At 48.6% G+C, this 16,461-nt stretch overlaps 1 protein-coding gene across 1 annotated transcript; it reads left to right on the top strand.

Moving 5' to 3' along the window:
- Positions 1 to 769: 769 nt before the first annotated feature.
- Positions 770 to 16,257, top strand: SUN3 (Sad1 and UNC84 domain containing 3). The gene is made up of 10 exons (XM_064482379.1): positions 770 to 891; positions 1,567 to 1,628; positions 2,431 to 2,534; positions 6,887 to 6,927; positions 7,969 to 8,128; positions 9,228 to 9,312; positions 11,695 to 11,810; positions 13,091 to 13,258; positions 14,980 to 15,072; positions 15,984 to 16,257. The coding sequence occupies exons 1-10, from the start codon at positions 770 to 772 to the stop codon at positions 16,101 to 16,103; spliced, it is 1,071 nt and encodes a 356-aa protein (XP_064338449.1). The 3' UTR covers positions 16,104 to 16,257.
- Positions 16,258 to 16,461: the final 204 nt, after the last annotated feature.

Raw genomic sequence — 16,461 nt, forward strand, 5'->3', positions numbered from 1 at the left:
GCACAGAGACGGCACTGAGCGTTACAGGTAATGCTGAGAAACCAAAAGGCACCCAAGCTGACATCCGTACAAGAACGGGCGAGTGGCTGTGATGTTTATGTGATAAAACACGGCACAGCGGTGAAAACGCGCTGGATCAACCTGCGCCGAGATAATATGAGAAAACTGGGTGTGTTCTAGCAGTTAAATTTAAAGCATGATGGTGTTATTGACGGATGCACGTTTACGTGGTTAACTATCAAAAAATACGCGGGAATTACACGTATCAATTTTCGGATTGTAGTTGTCTGTGGGGAAGAAAGGAGAGGTGATCGGGGAATGATAATTGGGGGTCTTCTATTGCGTTTGTGGTATTTTATATTTTTTTTTAAACCAAGTTCTGAAGCAAACACAGCGACTGTAGCAGCACAGAGGTGCCGGGGGGAGCTTGGCGTTCTGTGGCAGGTCGGGGAGATGCTGCAGGGAGCATCACGAAGGGGGACACCTGGTGACGCACGTTCAGGGCGATGGACCGGCTGGAGGAGGGGCTGCGGGCACCGGCTGACACGGCAACGGGCCATTATGACATGCCACAGAAGGTGATGCAACAGAAGAACCCCAGGCGCTTCAAGGTCTGCTCACTCACAGTTTCCCCCTCGAAGGAGAAACACCGGCGAAGTTAGCAGACAAAAAACCCACTGGCGAGCACATCATGTTTTCCACGGAATAGGAAAGAGGAAGCGAACGGTATTCTTCCGTCCACCAGCCGTCCGTTACTCAGTGTGGAGGGATGTGTGCCAGGCGCAAGTCCAGAAGGGGTGCAAGGCTTTTTCGGGGTGGTTCGGAGGAAGCCACCAGCAGCGCGAGCAGGGATGCGGTGAGCTTGGAGCCCGAAAACCCTGGCTCCAGCGGGTACGTAACTGGCAGTGATTCCCGAAGCTCTTCGGTTATATGTGCGCTGTGTCCGCGTGCTCACGGCTTTCTCTGGAGAGAAAAACATTTGCCAACACTCTCCCCAGAAGGTTGTATCTGACCCGGGTACTTTGGACATGCCGTGTTCCCTCTGGGCGGGGGGTTTAGATGAATTGCTGCAGGTGGGGGACACGGAGTATGAAAGACGAGACGTCCTTTTGAGAAGAACGTGCTTTTATGACTTCGACTTGCAACCTCATGGGGGGGGGGTGTCTCTGCAGAACGCAGCGTTCAGCACTGTGGCTCAGGACCCTGGACACAGGGCTGCATGTAGTCCCTTCTTGGCTGAAAACTGACCACACAGTCTGTTCGTGGTACACATTTCGAGCAGGGAGACAGCCTGGCCCACTGGGATGGGCCGAAGACCCCAGCCCCTTTGCACAGCCGGCTGGGAAAACAGAAACGAGGAGCAATGAAATAATCGTCCCCGTGGTCACAGTGACGGCTTTAGCGCAAAACGCAGTTAACCTTTGGTTAACGCGGTCACTTCCATTTCAGCCAGTCCATCAGGAGGGCTCGCGTTTGCCGAGTTGGTTGTAGAGGTTCAGGTTCAAATTACAGCGTAAGGGCGATGCACCGTTCAATTCTTTTTGCTGCTGCTCTTATGCCTTTTAGGTTACCTCGATCGTGGAAAACTGTCATGACTACGGTGCTCATACTGACTCTTCTTTTTCTGGGTAAGTCATGCTAAGTGCGGATCCTTAAAGCCACTTCCCAGGGCGTCTGTGGGGAGAGACGTCGCAGTGCAGGGACCCAGAAAGCTCTGGAAGTGATTCTTGACACTTTATGTGTGTGTGTGCCTTTTACTTCTGATTGTAACACGGGCTTCTTGGTTGAAAACGTGGCGAGCGCTTTTTTTCTCTTAGAATCGTCGTTTAAAATGACAGAAGTTGCTTTCAGCTTAAGGACCCTTTGTGCGTTCATGGCCAACACATCCAGCTGTCTTTTCTGAAGCTGGGTGACTCAGCTCGAGAGATTTTTTTGACGGCCGGAGACTCCGGCTCACGGGAAAACCACGGGATTCTGGCAAAGTGACAGGACACGCAGTTTGCACAAACCCTCACACCCTGGACAATTGGTCTCTAATGTGTGGACGGTTTGAAGAACACAGCGCCCTCTGTAGCCAAAGTCCCCACTCACGTACGCCCACGGCGTGTTCTGGGAGCTGTTTGCTTGTGACTGCACGTGGGCACCTGGACGCACGTCTGTCCTGAGATCTCTGCATCCTGCCTTTAGCTGCCCCAAGGACCCACCCCATCTCAGCCGGCCCCTGAGCCTCTGCGATGCTGGTTAGTGAGTAACACGGAAGCATACTGCACATTAGAAGGGGAGCGAGGGGGCCCTAGACAGACACAGAGAGAGAACTACAGTTGTTTCCCGTCCTGCATTTAAAGCACGCGCTTGGTTTCATCACAGTGAAACACCTTGTAAATGTTTGCAGATAAACTCCTTCATCAGAGTCGATCTTTCCTTTCACAGGATTTCGAAATCACAGGCGGCTTCCAGAAAAAGAGTCTCCTCTGAAATCCGGACGATTTTACGCCGGGATTGCGGAATACGGCTCGAGGCTTTACAAGTACCAGGTGATGCCGTGTCACATCATACTGTGTGCCCCTCATTTGAAATTCGGTGTGCTGCAAGGAGGAGTCCAGCTTGCAATATGTCACCTTTGTCTTGCACATGGATGTGTCACGGAGATAATATGGGGACCAGAGGTCTATTAAGTGGTGGCATGGCTAGGAGACGCCGAGGCTCTTCACGGCCTCCGTCTGCAGCTTCTGCCTTAGCTGAATGTCTGTGGGCTTGCCACCCTTTTCTTCTCCCCTGTTTCTCCCTTTGTAATGGGATTATCCAGCCCGTGGCTGTCCCACCATCACATGTTTGACGTCATGGCTTCATAGCTGGGGGGTGGGGGGAGTTGGCTTCAGGATGAGTGGTATCCAGGATCTCATCCGTGTCTGGTTTGGATGCTACTGAGATGAGATTTGGATGTTACACTTTGGAGTTGACACTGGAGTGAACTAAGACTTTGAGGGCTGCTGAGATAAAGTGGATGTATTTTGCTACAAGGGGCCATTAACTGAGGGGCAGGGACTGGATGTCATAGAGTGAATGTCTGCGTCCCCGACTCCAGCATTCATATGTTAAGACCTACTCCCCAGGTGCTAGGAGGTGGGGCTTCTGGGACGTGACAGGGTCACGAGGGTGGGGTCCTCCTGACTGGGATCCGTGCCCCCTCTCTGCCGTGTGAGGACACAGTAGAAGACGTGCCGATGAGCCAGGAGGCGGTTCTCACAGACACCAAGTCTGCTGGTGCCTGGATCTTGAACTTCCAGCCCCAGGACTATGAGAAATAGCCATTTTTTTTTAATAAACCAGCCAGTCTGTGGTGTCCTGCAGCAGCTGGACAGACTAAGACAGCTCCCCAAGGGCAGGCCCAGCACACAGAGAAGCGGCAAACAGAACTCCAGTCACCTTCTGCCCAGTGCTCCGGGCAGGGTGGCCTCCCCTGTGTCCTGAAGCTGTTCGACCTCAGTGGACTTGGACTGAGGCTGGACACCGACATCCTCTCTCTGGTGCACCCGACCCCTGCCCCCCAGCACTCCAGACAGAGCCTCGTCCATCCTACGCCGTGGCCTCCACAGACTGGAGACCACCTATGCCATTATCGGATCAGAACAAGTCAAGGGATTTATATGAGGCCCCCAAGCAGGACGGCTGGAAGTTCTGGAGCTGAGATTCAAACCCCGACTTTGCTGAGACTGGGCACATGGGTCTGCACGGTTCGCCATTTACACTGAGGACGCAGTTCTGTTGTCACACCCCGCCTGGCCACAGCCGCTGGACAGTCACCTTTACAATGAAAAGCTTCAGACCAACGACTGCGAATTACTCGCTCCAAACATGTAGTTGGTTTGTATCTAAAACCCAATATAAAGCGGCAAGCCTGGTCACCTGCCCGGGGTACAATCGGCAATCACTGTATCTTCTAGACTCACTTGGAAATTATAGGGTTTAAAATTAGGTATCTTGTGGGAGCTTTGTTAGGCAAACAAACAAAATAACTATTAGCCACGTGAGCATTTGCTAACACTCACATCAAATTTGTTCCAGCTCGGAGAGTTTGGGGAGGAAAGGGAGCCCTCCTACACTGCTGGTGGGAATGTAATTTGCTGCAGCCACTGTGGAAAACGGCATGGAGGGTCCTCAAAAACCTAGAAATAGAACCACCATAATATCCAGCAATCCCACTCCTGGGCATATATCCAGAGGGAACCCTAATTCAAAAAGACACCTGCACCCCAGTGTTCAGAGCAGCACTATTTACAACAGCCAAGACATGGAAACAACTTAAATGTCCAGCAACAGATGACTGGATAAAGAAGCTGTGGTGTATTTATACAATGGAATACTACTCAGCCATGAAAAAGGATAAAATAATGCCATTTGCAGCAACATGAATAGACCTGAGATTATCATTCTAAGTGAAGTAAGTCAGACAGAGAAAGACAAATATCATATGATATCACTTATATGTGGAATCTAAAGAAAATGATACAAATCTTATTTACAAACCAAAAATAGACTCACGGACCTAGAAAACAAACTATGGTTACCAGAGGGGAAAGGGCAGAATAAATTAGGAGTTTTGGATTAACATTTACACATTACTACATATTAAACAGATAAACAACAAAGACCCACTATACAGCGCAGGGGACTACATTCAATTTCTTGTAATAACATATAATGGAAAAGCATCTGAAAAAAAAAATATATATATATATAACTGAATCACTTTGTTGTACACCTGAAAGTAATACATTGTAAATCAACTACATTTCAATAAAAAAACAAAATTAAAGAAAAATTATTCCAGCTCAGAATATTGGAGCCATGTTCGAAGGCATAAAACGCTGGGTCTCAGGAGACATGAGCTGTTAACACAGAACAGAGCAGGGGGGAGGGTGTAGCTCAGGGGTGGAGCGTGTGCTTGGCATGCACGAGGTCCTGGGTTCAATCCCCAGCGCCTCCATTAAAAATAAATACATATATAAATGAATGTAAGTAAATATATAAATAAAGTTGTCCTTTAAAAAGGTAAAAAAAAAAAAAAATCACACAAAACAGAGATCGCCTGGGCAATACATAGACAAAAATCAGAACGACCCAGAGAGGAGGAACATGGCCCTGTACTCGGATGACACGCAAACTCGTGGAGCGCTCCATATGTCTCTCTGCCCGGCCCCACCGACCCCTGCACGTCTCAGGAGGCTGCAGATCCGATGGTCCTCTGATCACCTGGACGTCCGCCCCAGCCTTCCGCGGGGCTCTGCCCAGCCTGTGGGGAGGGAGGCTCCGGGAGGGCTCTTAGGTTCTAGTTCCCAGCACTGTTCTTACCCGGGAGCTCTGGAAAGGGACCAGCAGCTGCTCCCAGAGCGGCTCCGCCACACCTTTGTGGGTTTTTAAAATTGAAATGCAGTCAGTTTACAACAGTGTGTCAGTTTCCAGTGCACAGCATCCTGTCTCCGTCATACACGTACAGACATGTGTTCCTTTTCGCATTCTTTTTCATTATAGGTCATAACAAGGTATTGAATCGAGGTCCCTGTGCTGCACAGCAGGACCTTGTTGTTGAGGGTTTATCTACTTTCATACACCCCCACTCCTGCTAGCCCCCCACCCACCCATTCGGCTGTTACGATGCTGAGAAGCAAACACAGAGCCGGGGCCAGAACCTCCAGGACTTTCAGGCCCACCTCTTCTTTTCCAGCCCTTTTTTCCTCTTCACTTCCTTTCCTCGCTTTTTTGTGTGTCCTCTGCCTTTTTTTATCTATTTGTTCCTGGAGTGGAAGCCACCAGAAATCCTTCTGTGAAGGAGCCAAATAAAAATGCTCTTAAAAAAAACCCCAGAAAAGGTTTAGCTTTCGAGGAACTCTCAAATTCATCCATCAGCAGATGGACGAAGGAGTATTTTGCATTATGTTCTTTCAAGGTGAGAACAGAAAAGAGGAACAGAAATGGAGAACGCTTGCCGTTGCCAACAGGAGACCTATTCCAGCAGAAACCGAAAAACAGGAAGTAATCTCTCCCTGCCAAAAATAAGCTCCCACATCCACATCCTTGTCAAAGGGAAATGTTGAGGAGACTCTGTTAAAAAAATTAAATTGTTCAGCAGACCAAAGAAGCAGCCGGGTAATTTTTCCCTCCATGCCACACCGTGTTCTATTCTGACACCAACATCATGCATCACACAGCAGACTGTGTGTTCTGACATGTGGTGCACGGTTTCGGGCAGAGCAAACTGCCAGGAGGTCAGACTGTCTGAAGCGACAGAGGAGATCTGCCCACTGAGAAGGATGGAGAGGAATTTCCCAGGTAACATGTGGATGGTCCTGGTGGCGGGCTGAAAGGTGCAGGTCATGGCTTCACCCCTGACCTGCAGGTGGGACCTTTACTTGGAAAGAGTATCTGCAGATGTAACGAGGGATCTTGAGATGACATGTGCTGGGTTTCCCTGACGGACCCTGAACAGCCCGGGAGAAGGCCGCGTGGAGATGAGGCAGAGCACAGAGCGAGCACCGCACACGGGGGAGGCCGGGGGCCCCCGGAAGGTGGAAGAAGCTGGAAACAGGATGTGCCTTCCTCCCCTGGAGCATCCGGACGAGTGCAGCCCTTCTGACACCCTGATCTTGGACTCCAGGGCCCAGAGCATGTCACTCAGCACTGAGCAGACCCAGGCCTCTCTTATCTCCTCAAAGGGAACCCCGTACAGGAAGGCCGGGCGCGACGCTGGTGCCGGAGGCGGCGGGGGGCCCCCGCCACACCTGTAGCGTCAGGGTGGGAGTGTGGTTTCTTCTCCCTTTACGAACAGGAGAAGGAACTCCACTGGTGGGCAGGATCTGGCGTGATTTTTCTTCTTCTTCTTCCCCAGGCCAGACTTCGAATGCCCAAAGAGAAACTGGAATTTCTGAAGTGAGTACGATGTTCTCGTGTGTGTGGGTCCGAACACCGACATGCTCCGGTGAAATTATAAAACCAAACTCACTTCTACCTCCACGGATTATTCCTTAAGGAAACAGATGCTGAGAGGGACTTTTAGTACTATTTGTGCTTAAAACAATGGAAAACAAGCAAGGGGAGAGAAACTGGCCGATGGTTCAATACATTTGCATATCTCCTTTGGATGGAGAATGATGAAGCCACTGACATCATTCTCAGATTTATTTAATGACCTGGGAAGCGCAGTAGGATGCAAAATTATTTTGTTACAACGTCTTTGCATGGAATAAACCCCATAACAAACACACCCAAACTTGACAGATCTATTTCTTTAAGCTTTTTGGTACTGTCCAAATTCTGAATGTGGCTTGTTTAACAAATCGGGGGAAGAAAAAAAAAAAAAAAAGACCAGATAAGCAGTGCTTACATTTTTTCAACATAAAGAATTACCTGCTGGCTTGGCATTTTTCATAACGCTCTCCACCAGTAACTTTCAAATGGTGGGAGAAGCAGAGCCCGCTCTTGGAAAGTAAAATCTTGCATCCTCACGGTGTGAAACAGGAGACAGGTGGCTCCCCTCCAGCCTCCCCTTGCCCGAGGCTGGACCCCAGAACCTCCAGGTTTGGTGTGAACTCCCCTGCTGTGCACCACACTCAGAATGCAGGTTCCCGACTGGAAGGAGGCGAGGGGTGGGATTTAGGATCCCCTCCGTGAAGTCGCCCAGCTCAGGGCAGGATGGCAGAGCTCCCCGAGGGGGAATGCGGGACCCTGAGGTTGGCTGAGCCCTTCTCACCTGCACGGGCATGCCCCGAGCACCAGGTCGGCCCCAGGACTGGTTCCCTGAGCATCCTTGCTTTTTGTCTTGGTGCAGAGCAGGGCTTTGGACGGCCGGGCATTGGCCCGCTGAGTCGATGGCTTCTGCAACAGGAGCACGTCTGCACTGGGCTGATGGCACTGCCAGTGGCGGGGAGCCCATGGTTTCCTCCTCTCACCTCGGGGGGTCTCCATTCCCAGGAAGGAAAGCCAGACGCTGGAGAACAACTTCCGTGAGAGTCTATTTTTAGCCGAACAAATAGACGCTCTGAAGGCATTGCTTAGAGAGACGCGGGCCGGTCTGCGCAATCACAGCTGGGACGCCGAGGGAGAGCCCCCCGCAGTCCAGGACCGCTTGGAGGTCGCCAACGAGGTGAGGTGGGGAGGGGGCCTGCCCAGTCCTTCTGCCCAAGCCCACCGTCCCTCCAGGGGACTCCTTTGAGGGGGAAAACGGAGAGCTGGCTGATCAGTGTCCTCTTGAAAACTCTCCCAGTACGAGCTCGCTTTTGCTAAAGCTCGCCCCGGGAAAGGCCCTTTTTCCTACCTGCTGGGTCCCAGGGAAGGCTTTGAGTCGCAATGAGACAGACTTCCCACTAACTGATTCTGTTTCACTTTGCATTAAAAAGCCAAAAAAAAAAAAAAAAAAAAAGATCGTTCAGAAATGGCTGTCTCGGGGACCTGGGACTAGCATGTCTGACCCCAGCGGCGTCAGGGGAGGCGATGCCCCAGTGAGGCCCAGCGCCCTGGCCTTGCTGCTCCTACCTCCACGAGCTGGAGTGTCTCTGCTGCCTGGAGGCTCTGCGTCCTGAAGTGCACAGGAAGCTGACACTGACCGCCGCCGCCTCGGGGTCCCTCTTGTCCTGGCCCCGGGACGAAGTGCTAGGTCAGCCGGAATTCAAGACTGTTCTGTCCTTTCGGGATGCTTGGAGAGTAAAATCTCACATCCTCTGCTTTTTTAGATGCAGAACGTGTCCTAAAGAAGCCGAAATTAACCCAAAGGTTGGGTGCTTCCTCGGCTAGGCAATCACGTGCTCTCTGTCAACAGCCTTGGTCCCCAGATACCTGCGGAAATGTCCGAGCCGTTATCACTAGGAAGAGGGCACTGGCGGGTCACACGCAGCCCGCCTGACCACCTCGCTGTGAGGGCGCTGAGGGGTCGTGTGGAGACAGGGCTTCGGGAGGGGCTCGGGTCCAGCCTGGCTCTGTGACCTTGGCTGACAGCAGAACACGTCTCAGCTTGGACACCTCAGCTGCCCGAGAGGCACCAGTCCCCCCTGGCCTGTGGCTGTGACATCACGGACCTGCGTGGGGTGCCGGGCTCAGCGCGCAGCTCGGGAGGCCTTCCCCGCTGTTACTTTTGCAGATTAGGGAACTTAGGTCCAAATCAGCAAAGTGGGTTGTCCAAACTCAAGCTGTGGGCAGAGATGGTTAACAGAAACCTCTTTTTAAAATCCGTGCAGGAACTGTCAAACCTGGTCGATTACGTCCTTAAAAAGCTGCGAGAAGACCAGGTCCCGATGGCCGACTATGCCCTTAAGTCAGCAGGTGAGCAGTGATGGGTCAGGGTCAGAAGGCGAAGCTTCCAAGGCTGTCTGCCCTCTGGGTTTCTTTGTGAGGAAGACAGAGTTTGGGGACCGGAGAAGGAGGAAGCATAGCAAATCCAGACGATGAAGAAGAGAACAGGAACCCGGTGGTAGCAGGTTGTTTTCCGGGTGCGAATCTCAGACTCTCAAACCGTGCATCCTCACGGGGAGGGGACCACAAAGCAAGCCTGCCTGCCACCGTCACCGACATCGTAGCAGTTCATCCTTTATTCACCAAGTGACCGCTGATGCCTAATCGAAACGCACTATTAGGGAATTAAAATGATAGTGTTTAAAGACAGTGTTTAAAAGTAAGACAAAACCCGTATGACTTTGAGCTGGGAAAGGATTTCTCAGATGCAGTACCCAAAGCGTGATCCATAAAGGAAAGAGAATGGATCGTTTGAGCTTCATCACAGTGAAAACCTTCGCAGAAGAAAAAAGAAAAAAGAAACAAAAAAACACTAAAGAAAATGAAAATATGAGTCGCAGGCTGGGACACCACAGGGTGAACCACACTCTCCTGTGCGGCCGCTGAGTAGGGAGCATGGACGGGCATTTGGGGAAACCATTGGCCAATTTCTTTTTTTTTTTTTTAACTTTTTTTTTTATTGAGTTATAATCAGTTTACCATGTTGTGTCAAATCCCAGTGCAGAGCACAATTTTTCAGTGACACATGAACATGCATACATTCATTGTCGCATTTTTTTCTGCTGGGAGCGACCTAATTTTTTATTCAAGTCCATTTAATTTACAATCACTGTCTCAGGTGTACAACAGTCATGGAACTTTTTATAGGTTATACGCCATTGAAAGTGAGTCTATAGGAAATACTGGTTACATTCCTGGCGCTGTGCATGACATCCTTGTATCTCATTTACCTTTTCTGTGGGGTGGGGGCTGGGGGGGGCAGCTCGGAGCGACAGCTAAGTGCTACGGTGGACTCAACACGTCCCAGTATCGACTGCGGTCATGGTTATGCAACTTTGTGACTATGCCAAAAGAACCACTGAACTGCACAATTAACGTGGGTGAACTGTATAGCCTGTGTGTCTCAATAAAGCCGATTTAAAAACTGAAAAACGAGAATGAGGACAGCGAATTTGAATTCCTTAAAGAACCCCACATGCCACAGTTAAAATTTTCCTTGAACAGTTCATGATTGGGGGTGTCAGTCTCCACATTTGCATGTGAAGGCGTAATTCCTGTCCAGCCAGTCTGGTGAGTAGAACTATGGGTTGACTGAGCGGACAGTATCAGGATTCAAAAATAAGGTGGGGGGAGGGTATAGATCAGGTGGTAGAGCGCATGCCTAGCATGCATGAGGTCCTGGGCTCAATCCCCAGTGCCTCCTCTAAAAATAAACCTAATTACCTCCCCCCCCCCCACCAAAATAAAGCAATTAAATGCAATTAAAAAATGAAGCTAATTAAAAAAAAATAAGGTGCCCACAGGGTTGCCAGATAAAATAAAAGATGCCCAGTTAAATTTGAATTTCAGGCAAACAAGCAAATAATTTCTCATTATATGTGTATGTCCCAAATACTGTATGGGACATACTAGTTCCAAAAAATTATTTATCATTTATCTAAAATTAAAAATTAACTGGGAGTCTCGTATTTCTACTTGCTAAGTCCCCACCGCCCTGGGTGCACATCCACTATTTTAAATCGTATCATCTTAGAAAAGGCACCGGTAATGTGACACTGAGCCAGGCACGTGTCTTTTCCATGTTGGGTTGTGACGTCCAGAAGGAACTGGTTTGCATTCTCTTTATTTTTCGTAGATAAAATACGGTTTACAGCTGAAATGCAGAAACCCGAGGGGATGACATTTGACAAGAATATTTTATATTTCTTTGATTAAAATTAAGCTCCATCCAACTGCAGAAATACTATTGTGAATACAACTTGTTAGCACACTGCTGACACTGTTGGGTTTTCGGCTTTTGTTCTTGAGTGAACTGGGATGACATAAAAGCCTCCTTTATCACGTGAGCTGTTAAACTATGGGGACGCGTCTGTCTCTTTAGGCAATAAACACAATTCACATAAAAGATCCATCTCTAAATCAGTGGCTCCAGAATTCAACTTTTTATCCTAATACCAGTTTCAGAAATGTTGTGAAACCACAGGGAGCAACCACAGTTTTCTCAAAGTGACAACATTTCATTGGTAATTAAAGCTGCAAGTCCTAACTTTTCCTACCACTTCCCTAGTATGAGTTTTACTTGTAAATTTGTAATTTGCCCAGTGATGGTTTTCCAACATTCAAATCTAAGTGCTGTGTTTTGAACTGTGTGATTTCTTTTCTTAATTTTAAAAATTGTTTTTGTAATTTTAGGAGCCTCCATCATTGAAGCCGGGACATCAGAAAGTTATAAAAACAGTAAAGCAAAACTGTACTGGCACGGGATTGGGTTCTTGAACTATGAGATGCCTCCAGACATGATTCTACAGGTAGAAGCTAGATTAAGAATAAACTGCTTCTATTTTGGGATCTGGTTCCTATTACTCAGCATGAAAATATCGTCTGCAGTGGAGGCGACTCCGAACTGGCCACAGAACCTGAGACCATCGCCTTGCACCCTTATAGTCACCAAACTACTGGAGTTACTTCCTATTTCACGGGTAGCAAACGTGATCAGTTAATTAATTAATTAATAATTAGCTGTTATTTTAAGTCAGTGATGTAGATCACGTACTTCTCAGACGGGACATACACATTCCATGTCTTTTCTTTACATTGATTCTGTGGTTTCCTTTTCCGTTGGAAACTTCAGTCACTCAACAAACACCAGTCGGAGGTGCCCGACCCCTGAGGGCCAGGACTGGGCCACGTGCTGTTCAGGTCAACACACCTTTTAAAGTCCAGTGACAGGAGGAGACGCTCCCAAGTGAGATTTCCACTAACGTGTCAGTTCAACTCAAAAGGCATCAGACATCCTCTGGCCATAGAGCACTTCTCAGCTGGAATCCTCGTACCTGAATTTAGTTCCCAATTTAGAAATATCTTCAGGGGCGAGCCTATAGCTCTCATGCCGGGGGCAGCCGAGATCTAGAAAACGGTGGATGTCATTTTCTTCCTTACCATCAGGGCCAGTATTGCTGTCACCACAGCTGTCATCTCCAAAACCACCACCATCCTCAGCACCACCATCACCATCACCACCACCATCCTCACCACCACCACCACCATCCTCACCACCATCACCATCCTCACCATCACCACCACCATCACCACCATCCTCACCACCATCACCATCCTCACCACCATCACCATCCTCACCACCATCCTCACCACCATCACCACCACCATCCTCACCACCATCACCATCCTTACCACCATCACCATCCTCACCACCATCACCACCACCATCCTCACCACCACCACCATCCTCACCACCATCCTTACGACCACCATCACCATCCTCACTACCACCAGCACCACCATCCTCACCGCTATCATCCCCACTCGTAACAACCAGCTGCCTCTCACAGATCAGTCTAGTCAGAGCAACGAGGGAAAATATACTCATGTAATAAAGGGCTCTGATCGTGGTCTGGAGAACCACCAGACCTCCGGGCATCCCGGCACCTTCCCTGTTTGATAGACCCCACGTGGTGCCTTCATATTCTAGGATGAGCGTGCCCTGCAGTCAGTAGCAATTAGCTGACCAACGCTGTAGGGGTGGATTTCTACAACCAGATAAGGGAGTAACGCAGTGTTTTCTCTCCAGCCGGATGTTCACCCTGGAAAGTGCTGGGCCTTTCCAGGTTCCCAGGGCCACGCCCTCATCAAGCTCGCCCGGAAGATCACGCCGACCGCTGTCACCATGGAGCACATCTCAGAGAAGGTGTCCCCCTCGGGGAACATCTCCAGCGCACCCAAGGAATTCTCCGTCTATGTGAGAAGCTGTCTAAATCTCTGCTCAGCGTGGGTGACGATGGGTGATTGGCTGGGAGTCGGGAGCTGGGGTCTCACCTGAACTGCGCAGCTAACCATTTCTGTCCCTGAGAAATTAATTCACACACCAGCAATTCAGTCACTCGAAGTATCCACTTCAGTGACTACTGCTATATTCACCGAGCTGTGCATCCATCACCACGATGGATTTTAGACAATATTTTTACTGCTCCCAAAGAAACCCTGCACCTCTCAGGTGTCACCTCCCACTCCCCCAGCCCCTGACAACCACTAACCTACTTTTTTTATAGTGTGTTTCTTTTTTTGCTAATTTTAATTTTATTGCAGTGTGGTTAATGTACAATGCTAGTTTCAGGTGTACAGCAAAGCGATTCAGTTACACATACACATACATTTATATTTTTTCTTTTAGATTCTTTTCCATGATATGTTCTCACAAGCAATTGAACGTAGCTCCCTGTGCTCTGCAGTAGGTCCTTGTTTATTGTATACATAGCAATGATTTCCCTATTTTGGATATTTCGTATGAAGTATATGACACATGGTATTTGGGAACGGCTTCCTTTCACTTGGCGTGTTTTCAAGATTCATGCATGTTACAACCTGTCAGCACTTCATTTTTTTTTAATTGCTCAATAATATTTTAGTACATAGATACCACACTTTATTTACCTTTTCAGCAGCTGAAGGATGCATGAGATGCTACCACTCTTTTGACTCCTTTGATGCTGCTGTGAGCAGTTGGGTAGCAGTTATGTGGACATTTCCAGAATTTCTCATTTCTCCTGGATCTGCTCCTGGGAGTGGGACTGCTGGGTTACATGATGAATCTGTGGTTTTTTTCTCTGAGACGCTGCTAGACAGTGCCTCTCAGCTTCAGCCAGCATTCAGTGTTTTCTCTGCGAAGCTGAGTCGTATAGTATACCTGAATACTATTTTCTTCATGTAAATTTTTTTTTGTTCTTATTGTTAAAATGACTGACGCATGCTAATTTAATTTGCTTAGTTTTCTACATTCCTACCACGAAAACATTCCTACCCTGTCCTTCAGAAGTGCAAACACCCTCCTATTATGCTCATTCATGTCAGATAATTTATATTTTTTTTCTTGTTTGAAGCTCTCCCTCCAGAGCCCTGTCCAGCTGAGCTCCTGGCCAGGCCTGACGCCCAGCTGTGACCAAGGGTGTCATCTCCGCGTTCCACAAGTGTGACTTACCCATTATTTAAAAAAATCTTTTGTCCCTCATTTGCCTTCTCTGGTTTTTGTTCTGCCTTTTGAAATATTTTTGCCAATGTCTATTTTAAACCCCGTGTTGAATTTTTCACTTCCGCCGTCATGATTATTCTTTCAAAGACTTTTTCTCCTGCAGGATGCTCCTCTCTTTAGAGTCTAAATGTGTTCTTTCGCAGATGCAGCCCCTCCTCTCCGGCCGCTGGAGATATTGACGGACGTGGAGGGTAGTTCAGTTTTGTTCCACCTTCTGCTCCCTCACATCCTTATTCCCTGCTTCTCACCTCACAGCCCCACGGGTGTGAAGCATCTTTGGGTTTTACAGGGTGGTACGAACCCAGCACAGGACGGCGCCCCTGGCGGGCACCCAAAAATGCCTGCAGAATCGCTGCTCCTCAGACAGTTGCCTGTATCTTATTCTAACCCGACACCCACTATCACAGCCTCCATCTCTGTCGCTTTCTCTCTAGGGCATCACGAAACAATGTGAAGGAGAAGAAATTTTCCTCGGTCAGTTTCTGTACAGCAGAGCAGGAAGCACCGTCCAAACATTTGAGCTCCAGGTAACGAGAGCCTCGGAACAGGCTGGATGCCGGGGGTTCCCGCCCCCAAGAGGGGTTTGCTGGGGTGGCTTCATGCAACGTGGGGCATGAGGATAATCATGACAAAAGCATGAGCAGGCGAGGCTTGTGTGAACCTCAGTTCTCGGCTCCCATCAGGTATGTGAATTTTAATGCAAAACAGAGGCACATACAGCAGTGGTTTCTAAGCCAAATTCCTCATCACGTATTTTCACATACCCCCTTTCTCAGTCCTTATCCCACTTTTGAGATTCCATGCATAACACTGAGTCTGAGGGTCACTCCCATCTTCCTCGAGTAAAGGGAATGGGGACGATGGCACAAAATGAGATGGTTGGAGGCAGAGAGGAACTCAGGAGAATAAATATTTAATACCAGGTAACATAAGTAAAATTCCTCTTCCTAACTCGATCGGGAAACATCACCAACCAGTCACGTATGAACCCCTGAGTCAGGGCATCAGGGCGTGTGAACTATATTTCATTATTTCTCATCTGTCCCAGGAAGTGATGAAGAGATGTGGATGGCGTCTCCAAGCACGTAAAAACCAGTGTAATGAATGTACCTATAGAGTTTCACGTTTGGTTGTATATCCTTGTCTCCCCCTCCCTCCCTCCCCGGGCGGCCAGCTAGGAGCACTCTGGCGGGTGGCAGTGTCCGTGAGAGGCACCTGAGTGTCTGGACCACCATAGTATCTCCCCCCTACGTTTGTCTTATTCTGAGCCCTTCACTTACAGTATCCCAGTAAGCCATCCGCTAGACTGGTATTTGAAAGTCCCTGAGTTAGGAAGGAAAGAAAAGCATTTCAATTGTTCATCATATTAGCACTATTTGGGATTCTTTCAGTGATTTCTCGGATAAGGCATTAACTTTAATCTTCTCTGAATTTTCAGCACAACGTTTCCGAATTCTTCTTATGTGTGAAACTTAAAATCCTCAGCAACTGGGGACACCCGAAGTATACTTGTTTGTATAGATTCAGGGTTCATGGTACCCCGAGAGATCACACCTAGGACCACTGGTGCGGAAGGTCGTGACCGGAGAGTATTCAAGTATCCCGATTCCTTAGACTGCACCACACCCGTGGGAATCAAAACTCAGGAGTGGGAGAGAAACCGCAAAGCGGTTCCTACCTGCCCGTAAAAAAATGAATAAATTTTACTAATAAAAAATAAGGAAGTAAATTCAATCTCTCTGTGTTAGTTCAGCTTCTGAGGATGGATCACATTGGTGAAGCACTGAAAAATGATTTTGTGTTTAGACAAAGATGGTATTTTTCAACAGTCTTCCTCCATAATAGCGTCTCTGCCTTCATTTATCTGTTCATCCACACCAGGCATGGATGTCTGCTGGCACCACTGTTATTTGACA

This window comes from Camelus dromedarius, chromosome 35 (genome assembly GCF_036321535.1).
Source record: "Camelus dromedarius isolate mCamDro1 chromosome 35, mCamDro1.pat, whole genome shotgun sequence".
In the NCBI taxonomy this organism is placed as follows: domain Eukaryota; kingdom Metazoa; phylum Chordata; class Mammalia; order Artiodactyla; family Camelidae; genus Camelus; species Camelus dromedarius.

Excerpts from the sequence above, each read along its gene's own strand:
- SUN3 (XM_064482379.1), top strand. The coding sequence starts at position 770 with ATGTGTGCCAGGCGCAAGTCCAGAAGGGGTGCAAGGCTTTTTCGGGGT. Across the intron at positions 6,928-7,968 it reads GAGAAACTGGAATTTCTGAA|GAAGGAAAGCCAGACGCTGG; the intron begins GTGAGTACGATG and ends CTCCATTCCCAG. Across the intron at positions 13,259-14,979 it reads CCAAGGAATTCTCCGTCTAT|GGCATCACGAAACAATGTGA; the intron begins GTGAGAAGCTGT and ends CTTTCTCTCTAG.